This window comes from Xenopus tropicalis, chromosome 1, assembly GCF_000004195.4.
Source record: "Xenopus tropicalis strain Nigerian chromosome 1, UCB_Xtro_10.0, whole genome shotgun sequence".
NCBI lineage: Eukaryota > Metazoa > Chordata > Amphibia > Anura > Pipidae > Xenopus > Xenopus tropicalis.
The window spans coordinates 87343809-87371052 of record NC_030677.2 but is presented as its reverse complement, the minus strand read 5'-3'; the positions used below and the strand labels follow the sequence as shown (position 1 = coordinate 87371052).

The 27244-nt window shown below is 40.3% G+C and overlaps 1 protein-coding gene across 1 annotated transcript in view; it reads right to left on the bottom strand.

Annotated features, from left to right (window-relative positions):
• Nucleotides 1-2108: 2108 nt before the first annotated feature.
• LOC100496714 (uncharacterized protein At2g34460, chloroplastic) overlaps nt 2109-27244 on the bottom strand; it is a 35796-nt gene continuing 10660 nt past the window's right edge. Inside the window, exon 5 of the mRNA XM_002941495.4 lies at nt 2109-2784. Coding sequence (XP_002941541.1) covers nt 2624-2784 — 161 coding nt within the window. The 3' untranslated portion in view covers nt 2109-2623. The remainder of the gene's footprint in view (nt 2785-27244) is intronic.

Below are 27244 nucleotides of genomic sequence, written 5' to 3'. Positions count from 1 at the left end.
AACAGCTCTCCATAACCTTCATACTATCTTGATTTCTAACACTCGTTCCAAAAGGTATGCTGACAAACCCAGAAGCAAGGAGGTAGCTTTCGAAGTAGGGGCTTGGTTGTCCACAAAAAAACTTGAAGCTACATGTCCCTGTAAAGCTGGTTCCTAAGTTTGTAGGACCTTTTGTAATTATGAGTAAGATTAATGAAGTAGCTTACTGTCTGGACTTACCTGATTCACTACGAGTACATCCTTTTTTTAATGTAAGCTTACTGAAACCCTGTGTTAAGGGAAGATTTTCTCACCCAAACTCACCCCTCCTGGTTCAATTTTAGTTAATGTCAAAGAAGAGTTTTTGATTTCAGAAATCCTGGATTCACGCATTTCTCAAGGTCATCCTCTGGTATCTGGGAAGGTTTTGGCCCAGAAGAAAGATCATGGAAACCGGCTGAGAACACACATGCCAATAAGTTGATGAGGTGATCACGAACCTCGATGCTAGAATGGCAGTGAATGTCAACTACTTAGACTTTGATAAAGCATTTGACACAGTACCTCACAAAAAGTTAATGATAAAATTGAGGTATATTGGCCTAGAACATAATATTTGTAATTGCATAGAAAACTGGCTGAAATATTGATTACAAAGAGTGGTGGTAAATGGAACATTTTCTAATTGGGCCAGTGTTGTTAGTGGAGTACTGCAAGGGTCAGTCATTGGTCCTTTGCTTTTTAAATTGTTACTATGATACTATGATACTAAATTGTGCAGAACTATAAGTTCAATGCAGGATCTTACCATTTTGCAGAGCGATTTGACAAAATTGGAAAACTGGGCAGCAAAATGGAAAATGAGGTTAAATGTTGACAAGTGCAAAGTTATGCACTTTGGTAGAAATAATATAAGCGCAAGTTATACACTAAATGCTAGTGTCAGGGCCGGAACTAGGGGTAGGCAGAAGAGGCACCTGCCTAGGGCGCAATGACTGGGGGGTGCCAGACAGCAACCTCTTCTGCCTACCCCTAGTCCACGCTCCCTTCTTTTACCCCCGCTGGTTGTCATAACGTGGTGGGGGTGAGGTGGCCGACCGGGTTGCATAGGGCGCCCGGTCAACTTGACCTGCCCCTGGCTAGTGTGTTGGGGTATCCTTACTTGAAGGATCTGGGGATTTTTGTAGATAACAAGTTGTCTATTTCCAGGCAATGCCATTCTGTGTCAACTTAAGCAAATAAAGTGCTGTCTTGTATAAAAAAAAAAAAGCCAGTGACTCAAGGGATGAAAACTTAATTTTGCTTCTATATAGGTCTCTGGTAAGGTCTTACCTTGAGTATGCAGTGCAGTTTTGGGTTTCAGTCCTTAAGAAGGATCTTAATGAACTGAAGAGAGTGCAGAGACGTGCAACTGGTAAAGGGTATTGAAGATTTAAACAGAGGTTAGACTTTCAAGGTTGGGGTTGTTTTCTCTGGAAAAAAGGCACTTGCAGGGGGGACATGATTACTCTATAAAAGTATATTAGATGGGATTATAGACAGATAGAGGATGTACTTTTTCACATAAAAACAACCAACACACCAAAGGCCACCCCATTAGAATAGAGCAACAGAACTTTCATTTGAAGCAGTGTAGGTGTTTTTACGATGATGGCAGTGAGGTTGTGGAATGCCCTTCCTTGTGACGTTGTGATGGCAGATTCTGTTGATGCGTTTAAGAGGGACTTGGATGAGTTCTTGAACAAGCATGGTATCCAGGCTATTGTGATACTAGGATCTAGTTGGTATTGATGTTGGTATATATGGTTTATGTAGGTAAGTGTATAAATAGGTCAGTATAGGTTTTAGTGTGCTAGGATTCCATTTTCATTGATCTACCATTTAGTAATGGGCTGTGTGCTTCCTCAGAGATCACATGACCAGAAATAATGCAGCTTTAACTGTAACAAGTGAAAGCAAAAGGCAGAACTCTGCCCATTAAATGGCTGATGTGACCTAGCATGTTTGTGTGCCTTGGCTTGGCTTGCATTCCCTTTGCTGAATCGCAACAAAAGAATCAATTATCAATTCAGTAGTGAATTCAATAAAATCTTTCTACAACAGCTTTATATAAACCACTTTCTAGCACCTTTGCTGCAAACGCACTTTTATTTGCATCTTTGTAGAGGGATTTATAGAAGGATTGTAAAATGTAGAATCACAGACAAAACAGATAGGCTTGAAGAGGATGGGGCATATTTTTTGCTTTTCAGAAGTTTTCAGTTTACACAAGAAAATAGATAATACACTTTGCTACAAATCTCTGAAAATTAGAATATGTCATCTGTCCATTCTTGTACTCAAGAAAGACACCTAAAGATCAACTTGATGCGTTCAGTCCTTTCCTGCAGCACTATGAATACAATACTACTGTGAAAGGACTGTGTTTACTGCTGGGTTTCCTTGTGGTGAAACACATGGAATGCAGGGATAACCACTAGTGTGTATGAACCCTTATTGACTGATTACAGCATAAGGAGAATAATTCACAATATATTTCATATCAAGATTTCAGATTTTAAAGTATACATTTTCTATTTACTGTAAAAAAGATAATGGTCAGTTTCTTTGTACAAAGTAATTTCAGTTACAAATCAGCATGTATCTATGCTTTACAACACATTGCAACTATTTTTCTAGTCCATTTTTCATCATTAAGGACTGAGAGCATAAAGCGTGCCACATCTCCTCGAGCTACAGTATTAGTTACTGGGTATCCATCATCACCTGGGACAAAGAAGCCTTCAGAAGTCATTATTTCTTTGTCTAGGAAAAAAGGAAATCACAAATGTTACAGTATATATAGGCTAACCTATAACCTTATTGTATACAGGTATGGATCCATTATCCAGAAACCTGTTATCCAGAAATCTCAGAATTCCAAGAAGGTCATCTCCCATAGACTCAATTTTAATCAAATAATTTTACATTTTAAAACATTTTTTTTAAATATAATTAATCCTTATTGAATACATAACAATCCTATTGGGTTTATTCAGTGTTCAAACATTTTTTTTTGTACTTATAGAATGAAGATGCAAATTGTGAAAAGACCCCTTATCTGGAAAACCCCAACTTCCAAGCATTCTGGATAACAGATCCCATAGCTCTACTAGTAAAAAAGAAATATATAAAAAGTGAACTAAATCCTCCTAAAGGATTGAATATACAGTAAATGTAAACAGTACACTGGCCTCTAGGCATGGTGCGTCAAACCCAGTGTAATTCTCCAACTTTTCATGGACTGCAGAGTAAAAAAGGCCATATATAGGCCAATATAAGATACCAGCTTGGTCCTTTTAAATCGGCAGTGTAGCTTAGCCCGCATAAGGGCAAGGGCATATGAAGCATATGTTACTCACGAACTGGCCAAATGCGTCCGATTGCGTTTTTTTCGTAATGATCGGTATTTGGTGATTTTTTCGGAAAATTATCGCAACTTTTTCGTTGCCATCCGAATGTTGCGCAAAATCTGGCGATTTTTTCGTAGTGTTAAAACTTGCGCGAAAAGTCGCGCCTTTTTCGTAGCCATTGCGGAAGTTTTGCAAAATGTTGCAATTTTTTCGTAGCGTTCGGATTCATTCAAGCTTCAGTATGGTGACTTTTCTTGGGCCAGGTTGGAGCTGCAGGGTGCCATTGAGTCCTATGGGAGGCTTCCAAAATCAAGTCTGAAAGTTTCGGCCGCCGCTTACGAGCGCTCAATACGAAAAAGTCGCGACAAGATATGAGCGAATCGTAATGGCTACGAAAAACTCGCGTTTTTTCGCGAAAATCATATTGGTAACGAAAAAGTCGCGACAATTTCCGAAAAGTCGTAAAGGCGCCGGAAAAATTGCAAAAAATACGAAAAAGTCGCAAAATGTTCGTTTTCCAATCGGAATTTTTCCAATTCGGATTCGAATTCGTGTCTTAGTAAATCAGCCCCCAAGAGTAGCAGAGCAGAGATCAGCCCAAAATGCAAAAGCATGTCTTTTTTGGGCCACTCCCCTAAGTGTAGCCAGAGCTGTGCCTGTCAGTGCAGCTTTTTTTTTTTTTTTTCAATTAACTTTTCAATTGATTTTTGTCAAGTTTTGTGAATACAGAAATGAAGAAGGATGGGGATAAAGGTATGTATTATTACACTTTGAAGGTAAGTATCTATCATGACATATTTTTATTTTCTTAACATTTCTAGCCTAGAATGTTATTTCAACTACAGTTTAGAGACATTTATCAATTATTGACATTATTTTACTCAGAATTTAAAGAAGATGTTCCTAATATAGAATTGTAATTTCTCTTAAAGACATTATGGGCCTGATTCACTAAAGGGCGATAAAAATTATCGCACGCTTTTTCGCGTTAAAAAACGCAAAATAACTTGCGCGCGATTCACCATAGTGTTATCGCGTGCGAAAAATCGCCATTTTCGCATGGGGTATTTCTCGCACTAGTTTTACTGTTTTGCGTTAATTTCCGCGCTGAAAAGAATACGATCGCATGATTCACTATAACTTTTGCGTGCTAAATATCGCATTCGGCTATACGAAAATTAACACCTACTACAGGCAGGCGAAAAATTATACAAAAGTACAGTAAATGATTTTTTGCAATAAAATATGGACAGTGTTATTTATTCAAGTCTGTGTTTCCCCCAGAGTGACGCAGCCGCCAGTTTGCAGCGAAATGTTCATTTTTAATACAGTAATTTTCCGCAAGTATTGGCGTGTATGGCTAACATGGCGTGCGTTCATTTGCGCGACTATTTCTATTTGGCTACAAGTGATGAAATGTTTCGCCAGGCATGGATTCGCAGCGAATTTTTGGACGTGCGTTGAATTTTTTCGTGGCGGATTTTTTCATGCGTTTCGCAAAACAATCCGCCAATGGCAAAACGCATGAAAAAATTTGCCACGCAAAAATTCACCGCACATCCAAAAATTGATACAAGTGTCAAAAAATAATAGTCACGGGCAACAATTTTTTTGCCCGCACAACATTTTTGCCGTTTCGTGGATCTTTCGAAAGATTTGCTAATTTTTCACTAAAGAAACCAGAACACATTTGCTCATCACTAGTGGCTACTATTTATAAGCATCTACTATTTATATGTGGCTAATATTTATATACACCATTTATATGCTTCGACAATTTTTATACACTATTTCTATGCTACCATTCATATTCGGCGATTATTCGCGTAATTTAGCGCATGTACAGGCAAATACCGCATTGAAATAGTCTTTCGCGAGTTAAATAACGCTTGCAATATCGCGCGTAAAAAAGCGCAAGTATGCTTATAGTGAATCGTGCGAAAAATCGCCAAAATTAAGCGGCGGTAAAAATTTTAGCGCACAATAAGAATAGCGCACGTTTTATCGCCCTTTAGTGAATCAGGCCCTATATCTGTTTTATTTATTTTTAGAGTTGCATCTCAGGGAGTGGGGTACCTTAATTCTTTTGATTACGCTCTATGTATTCAGACCATAGTCTCCAGTTTTGGAAGTGTTTAAGTATATTCCCACGTTTATAAGCGATTGATTCTTCCATATATTTAGATTCTTCTAATAGATAGAACCATTCAGATAATGTTGGTAGTTCTAAAGTTTTCCATTTTCGTGGGATAATTGCTTTAGCTGTTGTTATAATATACTTAATCAGTGGATTAGAAATTGTATAATTTTTTTTGTTATCATATAACAATAGTACTGCTGTAGAATTGAGTTCAAATTCTTTTGGAAGAATTTTTTCAATAATTTTCTGAATAGAATTCCAGTAGTAATCTAGTTTTTTACACTTGTACCACAAGTGTTCATATGACCCCACTCCTGCGTTACATCTCCAACAAATATCAGTTACACCATACATTTTTTTCAATTTAACTGGAGTAATATACCACCTTGAGAGTAATTTGTAATTAAATTCTTGTAGTTTCATTGAAGAAAATATCTTAGAGTTATTGTAACATATTTTTTCCCAATTTTCTGATGTTAGGCTTATACCAAGATCTTTTTCCCATTTTCCAGCAAATGGTGGTTTGATATCATATTTTGCTATTAATTTTCTATAGAAAAATGATAGGATTCTCGGGAGATGAGTATTTCTATTAATAAGATTCTCAAACCAGGTAAGTTCTCTTTCTGAATTTATTATATGAAGTGAATGGATAAATTATTTTATTTGTTCATAAAAAATTAAGAAATTAGAATTATCTTTAAATATAGAATGTACTTTATCTATTGTTATTATTTGTTTTTTTTTCTATAAAATCCTTTATTCCTGATGGTTTGATTTTTGTTTTCTGTCCATAATTTAACCCTTTAAGTGCCAAGGGACGTAGATTCTACGTCCCAGGTACCAAGGGACCAAAGTGCCATGGGACGTAGAATCTACGTCCAATGGCACTGTCGGGTTTACAAGCGCTGCGCTCGCTTTTAAAGCAGCGCAGCGCTTGTAAACCCCTCAGATCCCCCTAGGCAACGAGCAATGAAGACATACTTACCGATCCGGGTCCCCCAGCCGCACCGATCGCGTCGCCAGCCAATGACAGCAGTGGACACGCGTTGATGACGTGTCCACTGCTGTCCCTTTAAATAGCGCCGCCTACTGTCGGCTCCCTCACTCCTGCTGCGCACTTGGGACAAGATGGAGCTCCCCTGCTGCCTTCCTGCTGGATTGATCGCCCCTGATCGCCCCTGATCGTCTGCCTGCCTTGGGTAAGCTGAACTACAACTCTCTACCACTGTTTATTTTGCTTATTTCTATCTCAACTGTCTAAAAAAATTTTTTTTTTTTTTTTTTGCATTTTTTCTTCTATCTTTGTCATTATTACACTTTTGTACACATACACACTTATTTACAACTTTCCCAAGCACACACAGACACTTACACACACACTTACACTTACACTTTTTTTTTTTTTTTTTTTTTTTTTTTCTTTCTTTCTTTCTTTTCTTTCTGTCTTTGCTTTCTTTGGCAGTCTTTTTTTTTACTAAAACTTTATTTCTGATCTTGCTCTATAATTATCTGATTTATTTGGTTGCATTTTAGTGTTTTTTTGGCATTTTCATAATTGATTTCTGTTTTTGAATTATTCTATTGCACTGTAACTTTTTTATTGCTATTTGGTGCTGAATTTGCAGTGACGTTGGTGGATCCAGGGCTCTGACCACCGATTTCATTGCAATTATTGTTCTTCTGTTGGTTTAGGTGGTTTTATTGGATTTTACGGTGTTTTATCTTTGCATTGTTCTTTATTGTGTGTTTAGTGCCCCCAAAAAGGTTGCTTTTGCAGTGACATTGGTGGATCCAGGGCTCTTACCGATTTCATTGCAACTATTGTTCTTTGATTGCTTTTAGTGGTTTTATTCCATTTGATTTCAGTTGTTCTAGAAAGGTCCAGAGGTGCTAAGATTGTTCTGGTAGTTTCTATTGCCAAGGGTTAGGCTGATGCCACACGAGGCGTAGGGCTGATTTTTTCAGCAAGTGGAAAAACGCTTGCCGAAAATTCAGCCCTACGCCTGCTACTTGTTCCTGCACCCGAATGAATGGGATACGCTCGGGTGCAGGCACGTGTAGCCGATATACGCATGAAAACGCGAGACTTTGCATTCTCACGCGTTTTCATGCGTATATCGGCTACATGTGCCTGCACCCGAGCGTATCCCATTCATTCGGGTGCAGGCAAAAAAAAAGGGGTGCATAGAGTGCAGCCCCAATATTATGCATTTTCAGGTTTGGCGGCCATGTACTTATGTGCAACCAGACATAGGTATCGTTTTATTCAGGGGAACTTGCAGATTGATGGTTAGTAAGTTTTTGGTAGTTGCCATGGAGATTTTGGGGAGAAATCTAGGTTTTTTTATCTGGTTTTTCCTTGATTTCTGACCAAAGCGCTGACTTCTGCAAGGGACTGCGGCCACAATTTTCCATGTAGAAAGAGAAGAGTGGCGTCTCTGAATAGCTGAAGGTGTGAACTTTTCGTAAATATATAGATTGTGGGGGTTATCTCACAGGTAGGGGGGGTTAACACTGAAAAACTGCAGGTAGTGCACATAGAGCGCAGCCCCCAAAATTTCAACTGAAATTGCCCTTATGCATTGCCCCTGTTTGGGGGCATTTGGTGGCCACGTCTTTATGTGCACCCATACATATGGGGTATCGTTTTATTCAGGGGAACTTGCAGATTGATGGTTAGTAAGTTTTTGGTAGTTGCCATGGAGATTTTGGGGAGAAATCTAGGTTTGTATCTGGTTTTTCCTTGATTTCTGACCAAAGCGCTGACTTCTGCAAGGGACTGCGGCCACAATTTTCCATGTAGAAAGAGAAGAGTGGCGTCTCTGAATAGCTGAAGGTGTGCACTTTTCGTAAATATATAGATTGTGGGGGTTATCTCACAGGTAGGGGGGGTTAACACTGAAAAACTGCAGGTAGTGCACATAGAGCGCAGCCCCCAAAATTTCAACTGAAATTGCCCTTATGCATTGCCCCTGTTTGGGGGCATTTGGTGGCCACGTCTTTATGTGCACCCATACATATGGGGTATCGTTTTATTCAGGGGAACTTGCAAATTGAGGTTTAGTAAGTTTTTGGTAGTTGCCATGGAGATTTTGGGGAGAAATCTAGGTTTTTTATCTGGTTTTTCCTTGATTTCTGACCAAAATCTAGGTTTGTATCTGGTTTTTCCTTGATTTCTGACCAAAGCGCTGACTTCTGCAAGGGACTACGGCCACAATTTTCCATGTAGAAAGAGAAGAGTGGCGTCTCTGAATAGCTGAAGGTGTGCACTTTTCGTAAATATATAGATTGTGGGGGTTATCTCACAGGTAGGGGGGGTTAACACTGAAAAACTGCAGGTAGTGCACATAGAGCGCAGCCCCCAAAATTTCAACTGAAATTGCCCTTATGCATTGCCCCTGTTTGGGGGCATTTGGTGGCCACGTCTTTATGTGCACCCATACATATGGGGTATCGTTTTATTCAGGGGAACTTGCAGATTGATGGTTAGTAAGTTTTTGGTAGTTGCCATGGAGATTTTGGGGAGAAATCTAGGTTTGTATCTGGTTTTTCCTTGATTTCTGACCAAAGCGCTAACTTCTGCAAGGGACTGCGGCCACAATTTTCCATGTAGAAAGAGGAGAGTGGCGTCTCTGAATAGCTGAAGGTGTGCACTTTTCAGAAATATATAGTTTGCGGGGGTTATTTCACAGGTATGGGGGTGTTTAGACTAAATAACTGCAGATAGAGCACAGCCCCCCCTTATGCATTGCCCCTGTTTGGGGGCATTTGGTGGCCACGTCTTTATGTGCACCCATACATATGGGGTATCGTTTTATTCAGGGGAACTTGCAAATTGAGGTTTAGTAAGTTTTTGGTAGTTGCCATGGAGATTTTGGGGAGAAATCTAGGGTTTTTATCTGGTTTTTCCTTGATTTCTGACCAAAATCTAGGGTTGTATCTGGTTTTTCCTTGATTTCTGACCAAAGCGCTGACTTCTGCAAGGGACTGCGGCCACAATTTTCCATGTAGAAAGAGAAGAGTGGCGTCTCTGAATAGCTGAAGGTGTGCACTTTTCGTAAATATATAGATTGTGGGGGTTATCTCACAGGTAGGGGGGGTTAACACTGAAAAACTGCAGGTAGTGCACATAGAGCGCAGCCCCCAAAATTTCAACTGAAATTGCCCTTATGCATTGCCCCTGTTTGGGGGCATTTGGTGGCCACGTCTTTATGTGCACCCATACATATGGGGTATCGTTTTATTCAGGGGAACTTGCAGATTGATGGTTAGTAAGTTTTTGGTAGTTGCCATGGAGATTTTGGGGAGAAATCTAGGTTTGTATCTGGTTTTTCCTTGATTTCTGACCAAAGCGCTAACTTCTGCAAGGGACTGCGGCCACAATTTTCCATGTAGAAAGAGGAGAGTGGCGTCTCTGAATAGCTGAAGGTGTGCACTTTTCAGAAATATATAGTTTGCGGGGGTTATTTCACAGGTATGGGGGTGTTTAGACTAAATAACTGCAGATAGAGCACAGCCCCCCCTTATGCATTGCCCCTGTTTGGGGGCATTTGGTGGCCACGTCTTTATGTGCACCCATACATATGGGGTATCGTTTTATTCAGGGGAACTTGCAAATTGAGGTTTAGTAAGTTTTTGGTAGTTGCCATGGAGATTTTGGGGAGAAATCTAGGTTTTTATCTGGTTTTTCCTTGATTTCTGACCAAAATCTAGGGTTGTATCTGGTTTTTCCTTGATTTCTGACCAAAGCGCTGACTTCTGCAAGGGACTGCGGCCACAATTTTCCATGTAGAAAGAGAAGAGTGGTGTCTCTGAATAGCTGAAGGTGTGCACTTTTCGTAAATATATAGATTGTGGGGGTATCTCACAGGTAGGGGGGGTTATCACTGAAAAACTGCAGGTAGTGCACATAGAGCGCAGCCCCCAAAATTTCAACTGAAATTCCCCTTATGCATTGCCCCTGTTTTGGGGCATTTGGTGGCCACGTCTTTATGTGCACCCATACATATGAGGTATCGTTTTATTCAGGGGAACTTGCAGATTGATGGTTAGTAAGTTTTTGGTAGTTGCCATGGAGATTTTGGGGAGAAATCTAGGTTTGTATCTAGTTTTTCCTTGATTTCTGACCAAAGCGCTAACTTCTGCAAGGGACTGCGGCCACAATTTTCCATGTAGAAAGAGAAGAGTGGTGTCTCTGAATAGCTGAAGGTGTGCACTTTTCGTAAATATATAGATTGTGGGGGTTATCTCACAGGTAGGGGGGGTTAACACTGAAAAACTGCAGGTAGTGCACATAGAGCGCAGCCCCCAAAATTTCAACTGAAATTGCTTTTATGCATTGCCCCTGTTTTGGGGCATTTGGTGGCCACGTCTTTATGTGCACCCATACATATGGGGTATCGTTTTATTCAGGGGAACTTGCAAATTGAGGTTTAGTAAGTTTTTGGTAGTTGCCATGGAGATTTTGGGGAGAAATCTAGGTTTTTATCTGGTTTTTCCTTGATTTCTGACCAAAATCTAGGGTTGTATCTGGTTTTTCCTTGATTTCTGACCAAAGCGCTGACTTCTGCAAGGGACTGCGGCCACAATTTTCCATGTAGAAAGAGAAGAGTGGTGTCTCTGAATAGCTGAAGGTGTGCACTTTTCGTAAATATATAGATTGTGGGGGTATCTCACAGGTAGGGGGGGTTATCACTGAAAAACTGCAGGTAGTGCACATAGAGCGCAGCCCCCAAAATTTCAACTGAAATTCCCCTTATGCATTGCCCCTGTTTTGGGGCATTTGGTGGCCACGTCTTTATGTGCACCCATACATATGGGGTATCGTTTTATTCAGGGGAACTTGCAGATTGATGGTTAGTAAGTTTTTGGTAGTTGCCATGGAGATTTTGGGGAGAAATCTAGGTTTGTATCTAGTTTTTCCTTGATTTCTGACCAAAGCGCTAACTTCTGCAAGGGACTGCGGCCACAATTTTCCATGTAGAAAGAGAAGAGTGGTGTCTCTGAATAGCTGAAGGTGTGCACATTTCGTAAATATATAGATTGTGGGGGTTATCTCACAGGTAGGGGGGGTTAACACTGAAAAACTGCAGGTAGTGCACATAGAGCGCAGCCCCCAAAATTTCAACTGAAATTGCCCTTATGCATTGCCCCTGTTTTGGGGCATTTGGTGGCCACGTCTTTATGTGCACCCATACATATGGGGTATCGTTTTATTCAGGGGAACTTGCAAATTGAGGTTTAGTAAGTTTTTGGTAGTTGCCATGGAGATTTTGGGGAGAAATCTAGGTTTTTATCTGGTTTTTCCTTGATTTCTGACCAAAATCTAGGGTTGTATCTGGTTTTTCCTTGATTTCTGACCAAAGCGCTGACTTCTGCAAGGGACTGCGGCCACAATTTTCCATGTAGAAAGAGAAGAGTGGTGTCTCTGAATAGCTGAAGGTGTGCACTTTTCGTAAATATATAGATTGTGGGGGTATCTCACAGGTAGGGGGGGTTATCACTGAAAAACTGCAGGTAGTGCACATAGAGCGCAGCCCCCAAAATTTCAACTGAAATTCCCCTTATGCATTGCCCCTGTTTTGGGGCATTTGGTGGCCACGTCTTTATGTGCACCCATACATATGGGGTATCGTTTTATTCAGGGGAACTTGCAGATTGATGGTTAGTAAGTTTTTGGTAGTTGCCATGGAGATTTTGGGGAGAAATCTAGGTTTGTATCTAGTTTTTCCTTGATTTCTGACCAAAGCGCTAACTTCTGCAAGGGACTGCGGCCACAATTTTCCATGTAGAAAGAGAAGAGTGGTGTCTCTGAATAGCTGAAGGTGTGCACATTTCGTAAATATATAGATTGTGGGGGTTATCTCACAGGTAGGGGGGGTTAACACTGAAAAACTGCAGGTAGTGCACATAGAGCGCAGCCCCCAAAATTTCAACTGAAATTGCCCTTATGCATTGCCCCTGTTTTGGGGCATTTGGTGGCCACGTCTTTATGTGCACCCATACATATGGGGTATCGTTTTATTCAGGGGAACTTGCAGATTGATGGTTAGTAAGTTTTTGGTAGTTGCCATGGAGATTTTGGGGAGAAATCTAGGTTTTTTATCTGGTTTTTCCTTGATTTCTGACCAAAGCGCTGACTTCTGCAAGGGACTGCGGCCACAATTTTCCATGTAGAAAGAGAAGAGTGGTGTCTCTGAATAGCTGAAGGTGTGCACTTTTCAGAAATATATAGTTTGTGGGGGTTATTTCACAGGTAGGGGGGGTTAACACTGAAAAACTGCAGGTAGTGCACATAGAGCGCAGCCCCCAAAATTTCAACTGAAATTGCCCTTATGCATTGCCCCTGTTTGGGGGCATTTGGTGGCCACGTCTTTATGTGCACCCATACATATGGGGTATCGTTTTATTCAGGGGAACTTGCAGATTGATGGTTAGTAAGTTTTTGGTAGTTGCCATGGAGATTTTGGGGAGAAATCTAGGTTTGTATCTGGTTTTTCCTTGATTTCTGACCAAAGCGCTAACTTCTGCAAGGGACTGCGGCCACAATTTTCCATGTAGAAAGAGGAGAGTGGCGTCTCTGAATAGCTGAAGGTGTGCACTTTTCAGAAATATATAGTTTGTGGGGGTTATTTCACAGGTAGGGGGGGTTAACACTGAAAAACTGCAGGAAGTGCACATAGAGCGCAGCCCCCACATTTTTAGCTGTAATTGCCCTTGTGCATTGCCCCTGCTTTGGAGTGTTTGGTGCCCATGTCTTTATGTGCACCCATACATATGGGGCATCATTTTATTCAGGAGAAGTTTGTCTTTCAAATATGCCTTTGCTAGAAAATTTTTATGAGATTTTTTTTTGTCAAATCCACATTTGATCATGCGTCCAAGTTTACGTTTTAGAAAAAAAAAAAAAATGTCATAAAAAGTTCCAAATTTCACAATGCACTGACAAAAGGTATTTGGCTTTTGAGTGAAAACTACATTGCACCTAGAAACCTGAAGGTCTGTAGTTTCTAAAGATACCAAACATGAGGGGATATTTTAGATTTACATATAAGTTATGCTGCATTAACTGTTACAAGCGCTTTTCTGCTTTGTTCTGGTGTGATATTGTACTAAGTATTGCCTTAGTTTGGGGGTTACTTCTGGACAGGAACTGTGGGGTACCACCACATATTTGGTATCGTTGGAATTGGGAGTATCAGGGCTTTTACAAACAATAAAAAAAAGTGAGTAAAATTAACTTTTCTATGGAAAAAAACCTCAAAATATACAGAAATTTTTCATAATTTTATTTTTTTTTTACATATTTCACCCAAAATACACATCATATCTCCAGAAAAGTTATAAAATTTGGTATGTATGTCGAAGCCCAATTAGTGACGAAAAAAACGATATATAATTTCCCTAGTTTCGTGGAGGTTTTCCTACCAAAAAACATTGTTAAAGTGAATGAGTACAAAATGCTTAAAAAACGTCTGGCACTGGGGGGAACCGAAATGACGAATTCGGCTGGCACTTAAAGGGTTAATTATCCCATTTTCTATTCCTGCTTTAAAATCCAGGTTATTAAACAAAGGTATTAATGGGGAGGGATATGGGGCTAGCATGTATTCTTTGTTCAATTTGAACCACCATTTAATAGTAGGGTATACCGTTGTATCACTTTTAGTGATTTTGTATTTTCTCTGACCAAATTAAGGTAGTTAGTGATTTAATATTATCTCCTTTTTCTGCGTTTTTGGTTGGATTGGGATATTTCTCATTTTGCCATAAGATAATTCTAGACAATTGAGTTGCGTTGTAGTATGTATATAAACATGGGAGACCCAATCCCCCTGTTTCTTTAACTCTTGTTAAAGTTTCATAGGCTATTCTAGGTTTGGATTTCTTCCATATGAATTTCGAAACTTTTGTTTTAATTTTATTAAAAAATATTCCAGGGATATCTATTAGTATATTTTGGAAAATATATAGAATTTTAGGGAGAATTAGCATTTTGACTACATTTATTCGACCTATCCAGGATATACAAATGTTTGAACATTTTTGAGTGTCTTTATCTATCATTCCAAATATTGGAAGATAATTCTTAGGGTAAAGAAGTTTTTCATTTTGTGTTAAATAGGTCCCCAAATATTTGATCTCTTCTTTGGCCCATTTAAAGGAAAATTTTTTTTTAAAATTTTGAACTTTATTTTGGGAAATGGTAATATTTAAAATTTCAGATTTGTGTTAATTTTAAAATTGGATAATTGGCTAAATGTATTTATAAGTACCATCATATTAGGTAGGGTAATGTGAGGTTGGGTTACATAAAATAGAAGATCATCTGCAAACTCATCTGAAACTTTGTGTTCAATCTTAGAGATTGTAACTCCTTTAATGTCCCTATTTTGTCTTATTGCTATTAGTAAAGTTTCAATAGTTAGAACAAAAAGAAGGGGGGATAGTGGACATCCTTGCCTAGTACCATTTATAATTAGGAATTTGTCTGATAGTGTTCCATTTTTTTTGCACTTGGATTTTGATATAAAGACATTATTTTCTCAATTATTTGCTGCTAGTTTGGGGAAAGTGATAATAATGGGGGATTTTAATTATCCTGATATTGACTGGAGCCATAGTACTGCCAGGACAGTAAATGGGAATAAGTTTATAAACTTGTGACAATTTTATGTCACAGGTTGTTGAGGAGCCAACCAGGAACCATGCTATACTGAATCTAGTGATCTCTAATGACCCAGAACGTATAGCAAATGTGGAAGTCGTTGAACTCCTCGGTAATAGTGATCATAATGTTATTTCATTTGATGTTTGGTGCAGGAAACAAATTTACATGGGGGCAATAAAGACAATGAATTTTAGGAAGGCAAATTTTAGCTCCTTAAGGGCAGCACTTCAGGGCATAGATTGGGGCATTATGTTTTCTGATAAAAACACAGAGCAGAAATGGTTGTCATTTAAAAATGATATTAAATCATTACTGTTCTCAATTTATTCCATTAATAAGAAAAAGTAGAAGTGTTAAGAATCACCCTATGTGGCTTAACAGAGTAATCATGTCCCCTCGCAAGTGCCTCTTTTCCAGAGAAAACAACCCCAACCTCTCCAGCTCATTAATATCCTTCTTAAAGGAACAGTAACACCAAAAAATGAAAATGGATTAAAGAAATTAAACTATAATATACTGCTGCCCTGAACTGGTTAAAGTTGTGTGTTTGCTTCAGAAACACTACTAGAGTTTATATAAAAACCCTGGTGTGTAGCCATGGGGGCAGCCATTCAAAAGGAGAAAAGACACAGGTTACATAGCAGATAACAGATAAACCCTGTAAAATACAATGGTATCTAATCTGGTATCTGCTATATAACTTGTGCCTTTTCTCCTTTTTTCCAGCTTCAATGGCTGCCCCTATGGCTACACATTAGCTTATTTATATAAACTATAGTAGTGTTCCTGGAGCAAACTAGTTTTACCAGTGCAAGGTAACAGTAAATTATATTTTAATTACTTTAAAATTACTTAAAATTTTTTGGTGTTACTGTTCCTTTAAGGGCTGGAGCCCAAAACTGCACCGCATACTCAAGGTGAGGCCGTACCATGGACCTAAAGGGACCTAAAGTGGCAAAATTATGTTTTCATCCCTTGAGTCAATGCCCTTTTTTATACAAGACAGCACTTTATTTAAAAGGGAAAAAAGGAAAGCTTTTAAGAAATATAAGTCAGAGGGGACAGTAGCTGTGTTTAATGACTATAAACACTATAACAAGTGTTGTAAAACAGCAATCCAGAAGGCTAAGATAGAAAATGAGGAGCGCATTGCCGCAGAGGCCAAAACTAACCCCAAAAAGTTTTTTAAGTATATTAATAGCAAAAAGATGCAGGTTGAGGGTGTGGCCCCATTGAGTTATAGTAACAATATGGTTACAGCGGATACAGAAAAGGCAGATGTGCTTAACCAGTTCTTTTCTTCTGTGTATACAGTAGAGGAGCCAGAGTGCCAAGTCCCACCCAATAGCTGCACTGTTGCCTCAGCTCCAACTACACAGTGGTTGACACAGGATATGGTGCTTAAGGGGTTACACAAGATAAATGTAAACAAGGCACCTGGGCCAGATGGAATACAACCTCAGGTACTGAGAGAGCTAGGGTCAGAATTACAGTGGCCCTTGTTTCTGATATTCTCAGACTCGCTTTCATCAGGTATGGTACCTAGGGATTGGAAGAAGGCGAATGTCATTCCTATATTTAAAAAGGGAGTAAGATCTCAGCCTGGCAGTTATAGTCCTGTAAGATTGACATCCGTGGTGGGCAAGTTATTTGAAAGCTTGTTAAGGGATCACATACAAAATTATGTACTGGAGAATGCCATTATGAGCAGTAATCAGCATGGCTTTATGAAGGACAGGTCATGTCAGACCAATTTAATTGCTTTTTATGATGAGGTAAGTAAGAAGCTGGACAGTGGGGATGCAGTAGATTTGATACCGTTTCCCACAAACGACTACTTTCTAAACTAAGGTCTATTGGTCTTAGTGAAGTTATTTGCACATGGATAGAAAACTGGCTACAGGATCGGGTACAGAGGGTGGTTGTTAATGGTACATTCTCTACTTGGAATAAGGTCCCTCAGGGTTCTGTACTGGGTCCACTTTTGTTTAATTTGTTCATAAATTTGTTCAAAAACTGGCAATCTGGGCGGCTAAGTGGCAGATGAGATTTAATGTGGATAAATGTAAGGTCATGCACCTGGGATGTAAAAATATGCAAGCCACTTATACCCTTAATGGAACTGCACTAGGCAAATCCATAATGGAGAAGGACCTTGGAGTCCTTGTAGATAATAAACTTGGCTGTAGCAAGCAATGCCAGGCAGCAGCTGCAAGGGCAAACAAGGTTTTGAGCTGTATTAAAAGGGGTATAGATTCACAGGAGGAGGGGGTTATTCTTCCCCTTTACAGAGCGCTGGTAAGGCCCCATCTAGAATATGCTGTCCAGTTCTGGTCTCCAGTGCTCAAACGAGACATTATTGAGTTAGAGAGGGTCCAGAGAAGGGCATCTAAGTTGGTAAAGGGTATGGAAAGTCTCAGTTATGAAGAAAGACTGGCCAAGTTGGGTCTGTTTACACTGGAGAAGAGGCGCTTAAGAGGTGACATGATAACTTTGTATAAATATATAAAAGGATCATATAATAACCTTTCTAATGTTTTATTTACCAGTAGGTCCTTCCAACGGACACGAGGGCACCCACTCCATTTAGAAGAAGGGAGGTTCCGTTTAAATATTCGGAAAGGATTTTTTACTGTGAGAGCTGTGAAGTTGTGGAATTCCCTCCCCGAATAAGTCGTGATGGCTGATACATTATATAACTTTAGGAAGGGGCTGGATGGATTCTTAGCAAGTGAGGGAATACAGGGTTATGGGAGATAGGTCTTAGTACAAGTTGATCCAGGGACTGGTCCGATTGCCATCTTGGAGTCAGAAAGGAATTTTTTCCCCTCTGCGGCAAATTAGAGAGGCTTTAGATGGTGTTTTTTGCCTTCCTCTGGATCAACTAGAAGTTAGGCAAGTATATATAGGCATTATGGTTGAACGTGATGGACGTATGTATTTTTTCTACCCAACTTACTATGTAATTAAAATATTACCAAATCCCATTGCAAGTAAGACATTCTCCATGTAAAACCAGTTAATCCTATCAAATGCTTTTTCAGCATCCATTGATATAATTAGAGCTTCTTTCTTTTTGTTTTTCATAACCTTTATTATATTTAATGATCTAACTGTGTTACTTTTCCCTTCTCTTCCAGGTATGAATCCGGATTGATCAGCGTGGATTAAAGCTGGTAAGTATGTTTTTAATCTATTTGCTATAAGTTTAGCAAAGATTTTTTGGTCAATATTTATGAGTAGGGATGTAGCGAACCTAAAAAAAAATGTTCGCGAACCCGTTCGCGAACTTTCGCCGAAAAGTGCGAACGTTTGCGAACTTTGCGAACCCCATAGACTTCAATGGGAAGGCGAACTTTAAAACCTAGAAAAGCCATTTCTGGCCAGAAAACTGATTTTAAAGTTGTTTAAAGGGTGCCACGACCTGGACAGTGGCATGCAGGAGGGGCATCAAGGGCAAAAATTTCTCTGAAAAATACGTTGTTGACACAGCGTTGCGTTTTGTGCTGTTAAGGGGAGAAAACACACTACATTCCTAAACTTATGTAATAAACTGCTTTAAAAAGTCCGGCATCTACATTCCAATCAAGTCGTGTAAAGGTTACGGCCGGTTCACACGCAAAGACAAAACGCCGCGTTTACTGCAACGAAAAAAAATGCAAAAAGCTTTAATGATACTGTCAAGTGTGCGAATATTAGTTTTTACTAGTTGCTTGTCACCTCCAGGACGTTCGTCCCGTCGGTGGGAATATTTCTGTAGTGGTGTGTTTAGCAGTCACCGTGCTTGTGCGCACGTGCATGGTCAGGCAGAGGTAATTCAATGTACAGTAACGTGAACCAAAAAACACTGATTCTGCAGTGTGGGCCCAGGTTTGTCCTACCTTTTCGATCACCTGTGGTGACCATAAAAGATACGATTTTGCCGCTGTTGCAGAACCCTGAAAAATCAGGAATGTGTACATTCCTAAAAAATTATGGTTTTTTTGTTGCAGCCACTGAAGCACAGAGGACAGAAAAAATATGTTAGATAGATGGTATCATAACCAATCCTGAGGCAGAACCTTTAAAAAATCGAAGATAGCGTACCAAGCACAGAAGACAGAAAAAATATCTTAGATAGATGGGATCATAACCATGCCCCAGGCAAACCCTTTCAAAGAACTAAGATAGGGTGACAACAAGCACAGAAGACATTAAAAACATCAAAGCTAGATGGTATAATAACCATGCCCCAGCCAAACCCTTTCAAAGAACTCAGATAGGGTGACAAGCACAGAAGACATTAAAAACATCAAAGCTAGATGGTATAATAACCATGCCCCAGCCAAACCCTTTCAAAGAACTCAGATAGGGTGACAAGCACAGAAGACATTAAAAACATCAAAGCTAGATGGTATAATAACCATGCCCCAGCCAAACCCTTTCAAAGAAGTCAGATAGGGTGACAAGCACAGAAGACATTAAAAACATCAAAGCTAGATGGTATAATAACCATGCCCCAGCCAAACCCTTTCAAAGAACTCAGATAGGGTGACAAGCACAGAAGAGTAGAAGAGAGAAAAATTCAGGATTTACCTGTCCAAAAAGTTTGGCTTACAATTAAGCCAGTAGGATTTGCACCCTAGTTTGTACGGTGGTGGAGGAGGACGCTAAAGGACAGCTGTGTGTGGTGTCAAGCGGCGTGCAGAGAAGGACAGCTGCATGGGCAGTCAGAACAAGTCTTCCGGCGTGCAGTAACCCTCCGAGATCCATGCCTCATTCATTTTAATAAAGGTCAGGTAATCAACACTTTTGTGACCTAGGCGAGTTCTCTTCTCAGTTACAATCCCTCCTGCTGCACTAAAGGTCCTTTCTGAGAGGACACTTGAGGCAGGGCAAGACAACAGATTTATGGCAAATTGTGACAGCTCTGGCCACAGATCAAGCCTGCGCACCCAGTAGTCCAGGGGTTCATCGCTCCTCAGAGTGTCAATATCTGCAGTTAATGCCAGGTAGTCCGCTACCTGCCGGTCGAGGCGTTCTCTGAGGGTGGATCCAGAAGGGTCCTGGCGCTGCCTTGGACTGAAAAAACTTTGCATGTCTGACGTTACAGAGTGGCCAAAGTGCATTGTCCTTGCAGGTGTGCTCGTGGGAGGATTACCGGCACCTCTGCCCCTGGAATGTGGAGTGACATCACCCTTAAAAGAATTGTACAACATGTTTTGCAGGCTGGTTTGGAAATGCAGCATCCTTTCGGACTTGTGGTACGTTGGTAACATTTCTGCCACTTTATGCTTGTAACAAGGGTCTAGTAGCGTTGCCACCCAGTACAGGTCCTTCTCCTTAAGCCTCTTGATACGGGGGTCCTTCAACAGGCATGACAGCATGAAAGACCCCATTCTCACAAGGTTGGATGCAGAGGTATCCATCTCCCCTTCCTCGTTATCAAGGACTACGTCCTCATCCACCACCGTCTCCTCCCCCCAGCCACGTACAAGACCAGGGCTCCACAAAAGGTGACCACAAGCCCCCTGGGAAGCCTGCTCCTGTTGGTCTTCTGCCTCCACAAAGCCACCTTCCTCCTCTGACTCCGCTTCTGACACCTCTCCCTGCGTTGCAGCAGGTGCCTGGGAACGTTCTGGTGATTCCGCCCAGAAAACAGGCTCTTGGTCACGCTGGTCTACAGCGTCATCTGTCACTCGTCGCACGGCACGCTCAAGAAAAAAAGCAAAGGGTATTAGGTCGCTGATGGTGCCTTCAGTGCGACTAACCATATTTGTGACCTCGTCAAAAGGGCGCATCAGCCTGCAGGCGTCGCGCATAAGCACCCAGTAACGGGGGAAAAAAATCCCCAGCTCTGCAGATCCAGTCCTACCACCCAGTTCAAATAGGTATTCATTGATGGCTCTTTGTTGTTGCAGCAGACGTTCAAACATCATTAGCGTGGAATTCCAGCGAGTCTGGCTGTCGCAAATTAAACGCCTGACTGGCAAGTTGTGCCGCCGCTGAATGTCAGCAAGGCGTGCCATGGCTGTGTAGGAACGTCTGAAATGGCCAGACACCTTCCTGGACTGCCTGAGAATGTCCTGCAATCCTGGGTACTTCGAGTCTCAGTGCTGCCAACAGATTGCTTCCATTGTCACACACCACTTTTCCAATTTTCAGTTGGTGTGGGGTCAGCCACCGATCGGCCTGTGAGTGCAGAGATGACAGTAGTACAGATCCGGTATGGTTTCTACTTTCCAGGCACGTCATGCCCAAGACAGCATGACAACGGCGTACCTGGCACGTCGAATAGCCTATGTGGATCTGGGGGTGCACAGGTGTGGAGGAGGACACAGCAACAGAGGAGGAAGAAGCCGAGGAAGAAGCCAAGTTAGAAGACGAGTTAGAAGACGACTTAGAAGACGAGTTAGACAGCAAAGGAGGAGTAGAGGTGGTGGCAGACCCGCATGCAACCCGTGGCGGTGACACCAACTCCACTGTTGTTGAACCACGCATTCCCTGCTTCCCAGCCATCACCAGGTTCACCCAGTGGGCAGTGTAGGTGACATACCTGCCCTGACCATGCTTGGAGGACCATGTGTCAGTAGTCATATGGACCTTTGCCCCAACACTAAATGACAGAGATGCAGTGATTTGGCTCTGCACATGCTGGTACAGGTGTGGTATTCCCTTCTGTGAAAAAAAATTGCGGCTGGGTACCTTCCACTGCGGTGTCCCAATTGCTACAAATTGGTGGAAAGCCTCAGAGTCCACCAGCTGGTATGGTAAAAGCTGACGGGCTAAGAGTGCAGACAATCCAGCTGTCAGACGCCGGGCAAGGGGATGACTCGGAGGCATTGGTTTCTTACGCTCAAACATGGCCCTCACAGAAACTTGGCTGGGGGCAGATGAGCAGGAACTGGAAGGCGGAGTGGAGGGTGGTTGAGATGGGTCAAGGACAGCAGAGGTAGAGCAGTAAGATGCTGGAGCAGAAGGAGGGTGGCTTAGCGTTTGGCTGCTGCCTTTGAGGTGTTGCTCCCATAGTGCTTTGTGTTTGGCGTTCATGTGCCTTCGCATAGCAGTTGTACCTAAGTGGGTGTTGGGCTTCCCAAGACTCAGTTTCTGACTGCACTCATTGCAAATTACAGCGCTTTTGTCAGAGGCACACACATTAAAAAAATGCCACACTGCTGAGCCTTTTGATGTGGGCTTTCTAGCAGTAACAGTAGAAGTTGGCGGGTGCGTTGGCTACCTGAGCACAGGTGCCGATTCATGTTGTTGCCCTACTGTTCCCTGGGAGCTGTCCCTGCTTCTTCTAAGTCTTATTCTCCTCCTGCCTCTCTGACTCTCCGTCTCTCCATCTGAACTATCCTCCTCTTGCTCTCTTCTTGTGGGCACCCACAAAATATCACTCTCCTCATCATCATTCTCCTCAGATGCATCAATTTCTTCTGACAGCTCACAGAAGACAGCAGCAGCGGGGACCTCATCACACCTTATGTCCATCTCTGTTGTGTTGCCTGCCTGAATTATGATATCTGGTGTAACGTCCGCATCTCCTTCATCTTCTTCTGGTAATAATGGTTGCGCATCACTCAGTTCAACAAACTCATGAGTAAATAACTCCTCTGACTCCAGTGAAGAAGGGGCGGCGGTGGTGGAGGAAGTGGTACGTGGGGTGCCCATAGCAGAGGAGGATGAGGATGTTGTGGCAAAGTTAGAAACAGTAGAGGATGGGGTGTGCTGTGTAAGCCAGTCAACTACCTCTTCAGCATTTTGGGAGTTCAGGGTAAGTGCCTTCGGAAAACTGGGCAATTTCCTAGGGCCACAGGATATCATAGCAGCACGGCCCCTAGTGCCTCTGCGTGGCGGCCTGCCTTTGCCTGGCATTTTTTTTATTTTTACAAAACAACAACAACTAGGGTGATGTTTCTGGACACGGAATTATTATTGTTATTTAGACAGATTGTGAAAAAGCTCACACAGCTAGGTGGCACTTGGTTGCAGACACCGGGCAACAAGGCCTGCAAGGGCAACATATACAGTAGTGGATACGGAATATATTATTGCTGGTGGAAAACCGTCACTCAGGTTGTGTTTCTGGACACGGAATTATTATTGTTATTTAGACAGATTGTGAAAAAGCTCACACAGCTAGGTGGCACTTGGTTGCAGACACCGGGCAACAAGGCCTGCAAGGGCAACGTATACAGTAGTGGATACGGAATATATTATTGCTGGTGGAAAACCGTCACTCAGGTTGTGTTTCTGGACACGGAATTATTATTGTTATTTAGACAGATTGTGAAAAAGCTCACACAGCTAGGTGGCACTTGGTTGCAGACACCGGGCAACAAGGCCTGCAAGGGCAACGTATACAGTAGTGGATACGGAATATATTATTGCTGGTGGAAAACCGTCACTCAGGTTGTGTTTCTGGACACGGAATTATTATTGTTATTTAGACAAATTGTTATTTAGACAAAATATACAGAGCAGTAGAAAGTAGATTACTAGCCAGAAAACCTACTTAAACTCTCCATCAAATCAATACACAGCTGTCTCCACACACAAATACAGAGCAGTAGAAAGTAGATTACTAGCCAGAAAACCTACTTAAACTCTCCATCAAATCAATACACAGCTGTCTCCACACACAAATACAGAGCAGTAGAAAGTAGATTACTAGCCAGAAAAACTACTTAAACTCTCCATCAAATCAATACACAGCTGTCTCCACACACAAATACAGAGCAGTAGAAAGTAGATTACTAGCCAGAAAAACTACTTAAACTCTCCCTCAAATGAATACACAGCTCCTCTACCCACACAAATACAGAGCAGTAGTAGATTACTAGCCAGAAAACCTACTTAAACTATCCCTCAAATCAATCACAGCTCTCTCCCTACACTATCTCTTCAAGCACACACAGGCAGAATGTAAAATGGCTGCTGGGCTTCGGTTTATATATGGAAGGGAGTGGTCCAAGGGGGGGGGGGTGGCCCAGGAGGGAGAGCTGCCTGATTGGCTGCCTGATTGGCTGCCAACAGTTCGCTACATCCCTATTTATGAGTGAGATTGGCCTATAACTAGAACATTCATGTGGATCTTTCCCTGGCTTGGAAATCAGTGTTATATGGGCTTCCTGTGATTGATCGGGTAATGGAGTTCCTTTATTTTGTGAGTTATACATTTTAAGTAAAATTGGATTAACAGTATTTTCAAATGTTTTATAATAGCAGACTGTGACGCCATCAGGGCCTGGGCTTTTTCCTAATGGTAATTCCTTTATTACTTTTGAAAGTTCTTCCTTAGTGAAGGGTATATCTAAGTTTTTAGATATAGCTTTGTCTAATTTTGGTATTTTAAGTTTATTCTCATAAACGCTTTATTTGAGTCCACATCTAGGATATTTTTTAATATATTATTTAATATTTTAATATTTTCCTTTTGTCTATTAATTCTTGGTATACTAATTGTGTGATTTTGTGTTGTGTTTCTAGTATATTGATTTCCTTCAGTAATTGATCTATTTTTTTTTTCCTTCTTTTTTGCAGCGTGATCCCTGCGATATCAAGTACCCTCTCATTGTACATTTATGGGCTTCCCATCTTATATGTTGAGATCTTTTTCTAAGTTATCAATAAAAAATTGTTTTAATTTTTCCAATACCTCTTCTCTGTGTGTTTCTTTATAAATAAGGGTTTTCGTTTAACCTTCAATTAAAATTCTTTTTTATAATTGTTGGTAACTTGAATATCATGGTTACTGGACAGTGGTCTGATTGAAATGAATTTTTAATACTAGATTTATGGACTAATTCTAACCATTTATGTTCCATAAAAATATAGTCAATCCTTGCATAGTTCTTATGTACACATGAATAGTGCGTATAATCCCTTTCTTGGGGATGAAGAATTCTCCAAATATCAGAAGATAAATTTGTATCCAAGATTTGGTTTATACCTCTTATTAGCGAGAAGGGTAAATATGATTTCTTTGAAGATGTATTAAGAATTAAAATCTCCTCCCAAAAGAACTATGCCTTCTTTAAAGGACCTTAGTTAATCAGAATTTCTTTCAAAATTTTCAACTGGTTTTTATTGGGTAAGTAAATATTACACAAAGTTATTTTCTGATCGAGCAATACACCTTTAACCATTAAGCATCTACCATCTTTTCTAGTATATGTATCAGATACCGAAAAAGGAATGTTTTTGTGGATAGCAATTAATACACCATTTGTTTTTTTTTTCTATATTTTGTCATAGTATCTATGGTGAATTTTAAAAGTGGCGTTATCTAATAAATGCATTTCCTGAAAAAATATTATCTTAGTACCCAGGTTGTTACAATGATTGAGCATCTGTGCTCGTTTAATAGGTTCATTTAATCCATTTACATTAATGGATGTAAGTTTGATTTTAACCATTTTGTATATCTGAGTAGTGATTTATACACTTTGATTTATGTCTCTTTAAATTACTTTTGGGTGTAATTGTCATGTATAACTTATATGACAAGGAAGAATAGCAGGAAAAAACTATATACAAAAAATAACTAGCATTTGCTAGAACTGCAATTATCTATATGTTTATATTTTGCTTCATCATATATGTAAGCAGTCAGTTTTCTATAAGATAAGTACTCTGTACTATCTTAATAGTGGGGGGGGGGGGGGGGGTGTTAGATACACCTGTATCTTATTAGCAGATAATTTGTCTATATCTGACCATTTTTCTACCCTGAGTATATTTTATAGAGGTAAAAGAGATGAGTATATGTATCCATCTCTTTATTATGCCCTGTTAAGTATTACGCAATAAGAGTTAACAATAACTTGTAATCAACAGCTCAATTTATGGCATCAATGAAAAACATTGTATTAGCCAAACAATTGTTCAGAGAGATTTTTAAGAAATAAACTTATACCATATTATACCTTACAACATATAAGGATATAACCCTTTCATTTAGTATATGAAGGATTATATTCACTCAAAAGGTAAACATAATTAAGATTAGTATTAGTTCTGACCACATTTTGAATTTTCAGGTTTCACTTCTATCAGATAAAAAGGATATTTCTCTTTCTCTCATTTTCGGTGTGTGGGGATCTTCTTAGATGCTTCAATGGAGTACTCCAAAATTCGGATGCTTTAGGTAGATTGATGTCAGAAGTGTTGTTAGTGTCCCAGCCTGGTAGTGGAATCTTTTCTATGTCCAGTTTTTTGCAAAAGTCATCAGTATCTTTAGACGTTTTAAGAATAAGAAGTTGTCCATTATTTCTCACTATCAGACTGAATGGAAACCCCCAGCTGAATTGTATTCCTTTCTCTCTCAGTGAATCTGTTAGAGGTTTGAGTAATCTTCTTTTGTTAAGTGTTCTCCATGACAAGTCCTGAAACAGTATTATTTTGCTTTCTTCAAAAGTAATATTTTTCATTTCTCTTGATTTGAGTAAAATTTCTTCTTTTAGTGTGTATTCATGTAGTGCACAGAGCACGTCTCTTGAGGAATCTGGTGGTGCATTTTTAGTTTTGGCCACTCTATGAAACCTGTCCATTTTTATTTCAGACATTTGTTCTCTGCCCAATATGCCATTAAAGATTTGGAGTAGTGCTCCTTTAAGTTCTCCTTGTGATATCCCTTCAGGAATTCCCCTTATTCTTAGGTTTATCCTTCTACTTCTATTTTCAAAATCCTCCATTTGCCTTTCAAGTTCAAGAATCTGTTCAGACTGTCCATCAATCGTTTTGTATAGGTAAGTATTGTGTTTAAGTAGTTTCTCACGAGTTTTTTCAATCGCATCAGTTCTGGCTGCAATACTTATAATGTCTTTTTTGAGATCTCTCATCTCGTCTCTTATTGCTGTGGTAAGCTCTTGTAACATATTTTTAATTTCTGCTTTAGATGGAAGCTATTTTAGGTAAGATCTAATGTCTTCCTTGCCTTCACTGTCTGATTCAGAAAGTTTGTGCTGACTTTCAGTGTCTTTCTCTAATGCGCGCTTTCTAGCCAGCGCCATCTTGGATTTGTTTTTCTCCTCTGCTATGTGCGTAAATATTTCACTTTCCGCTTCTAAATCTTTAGCG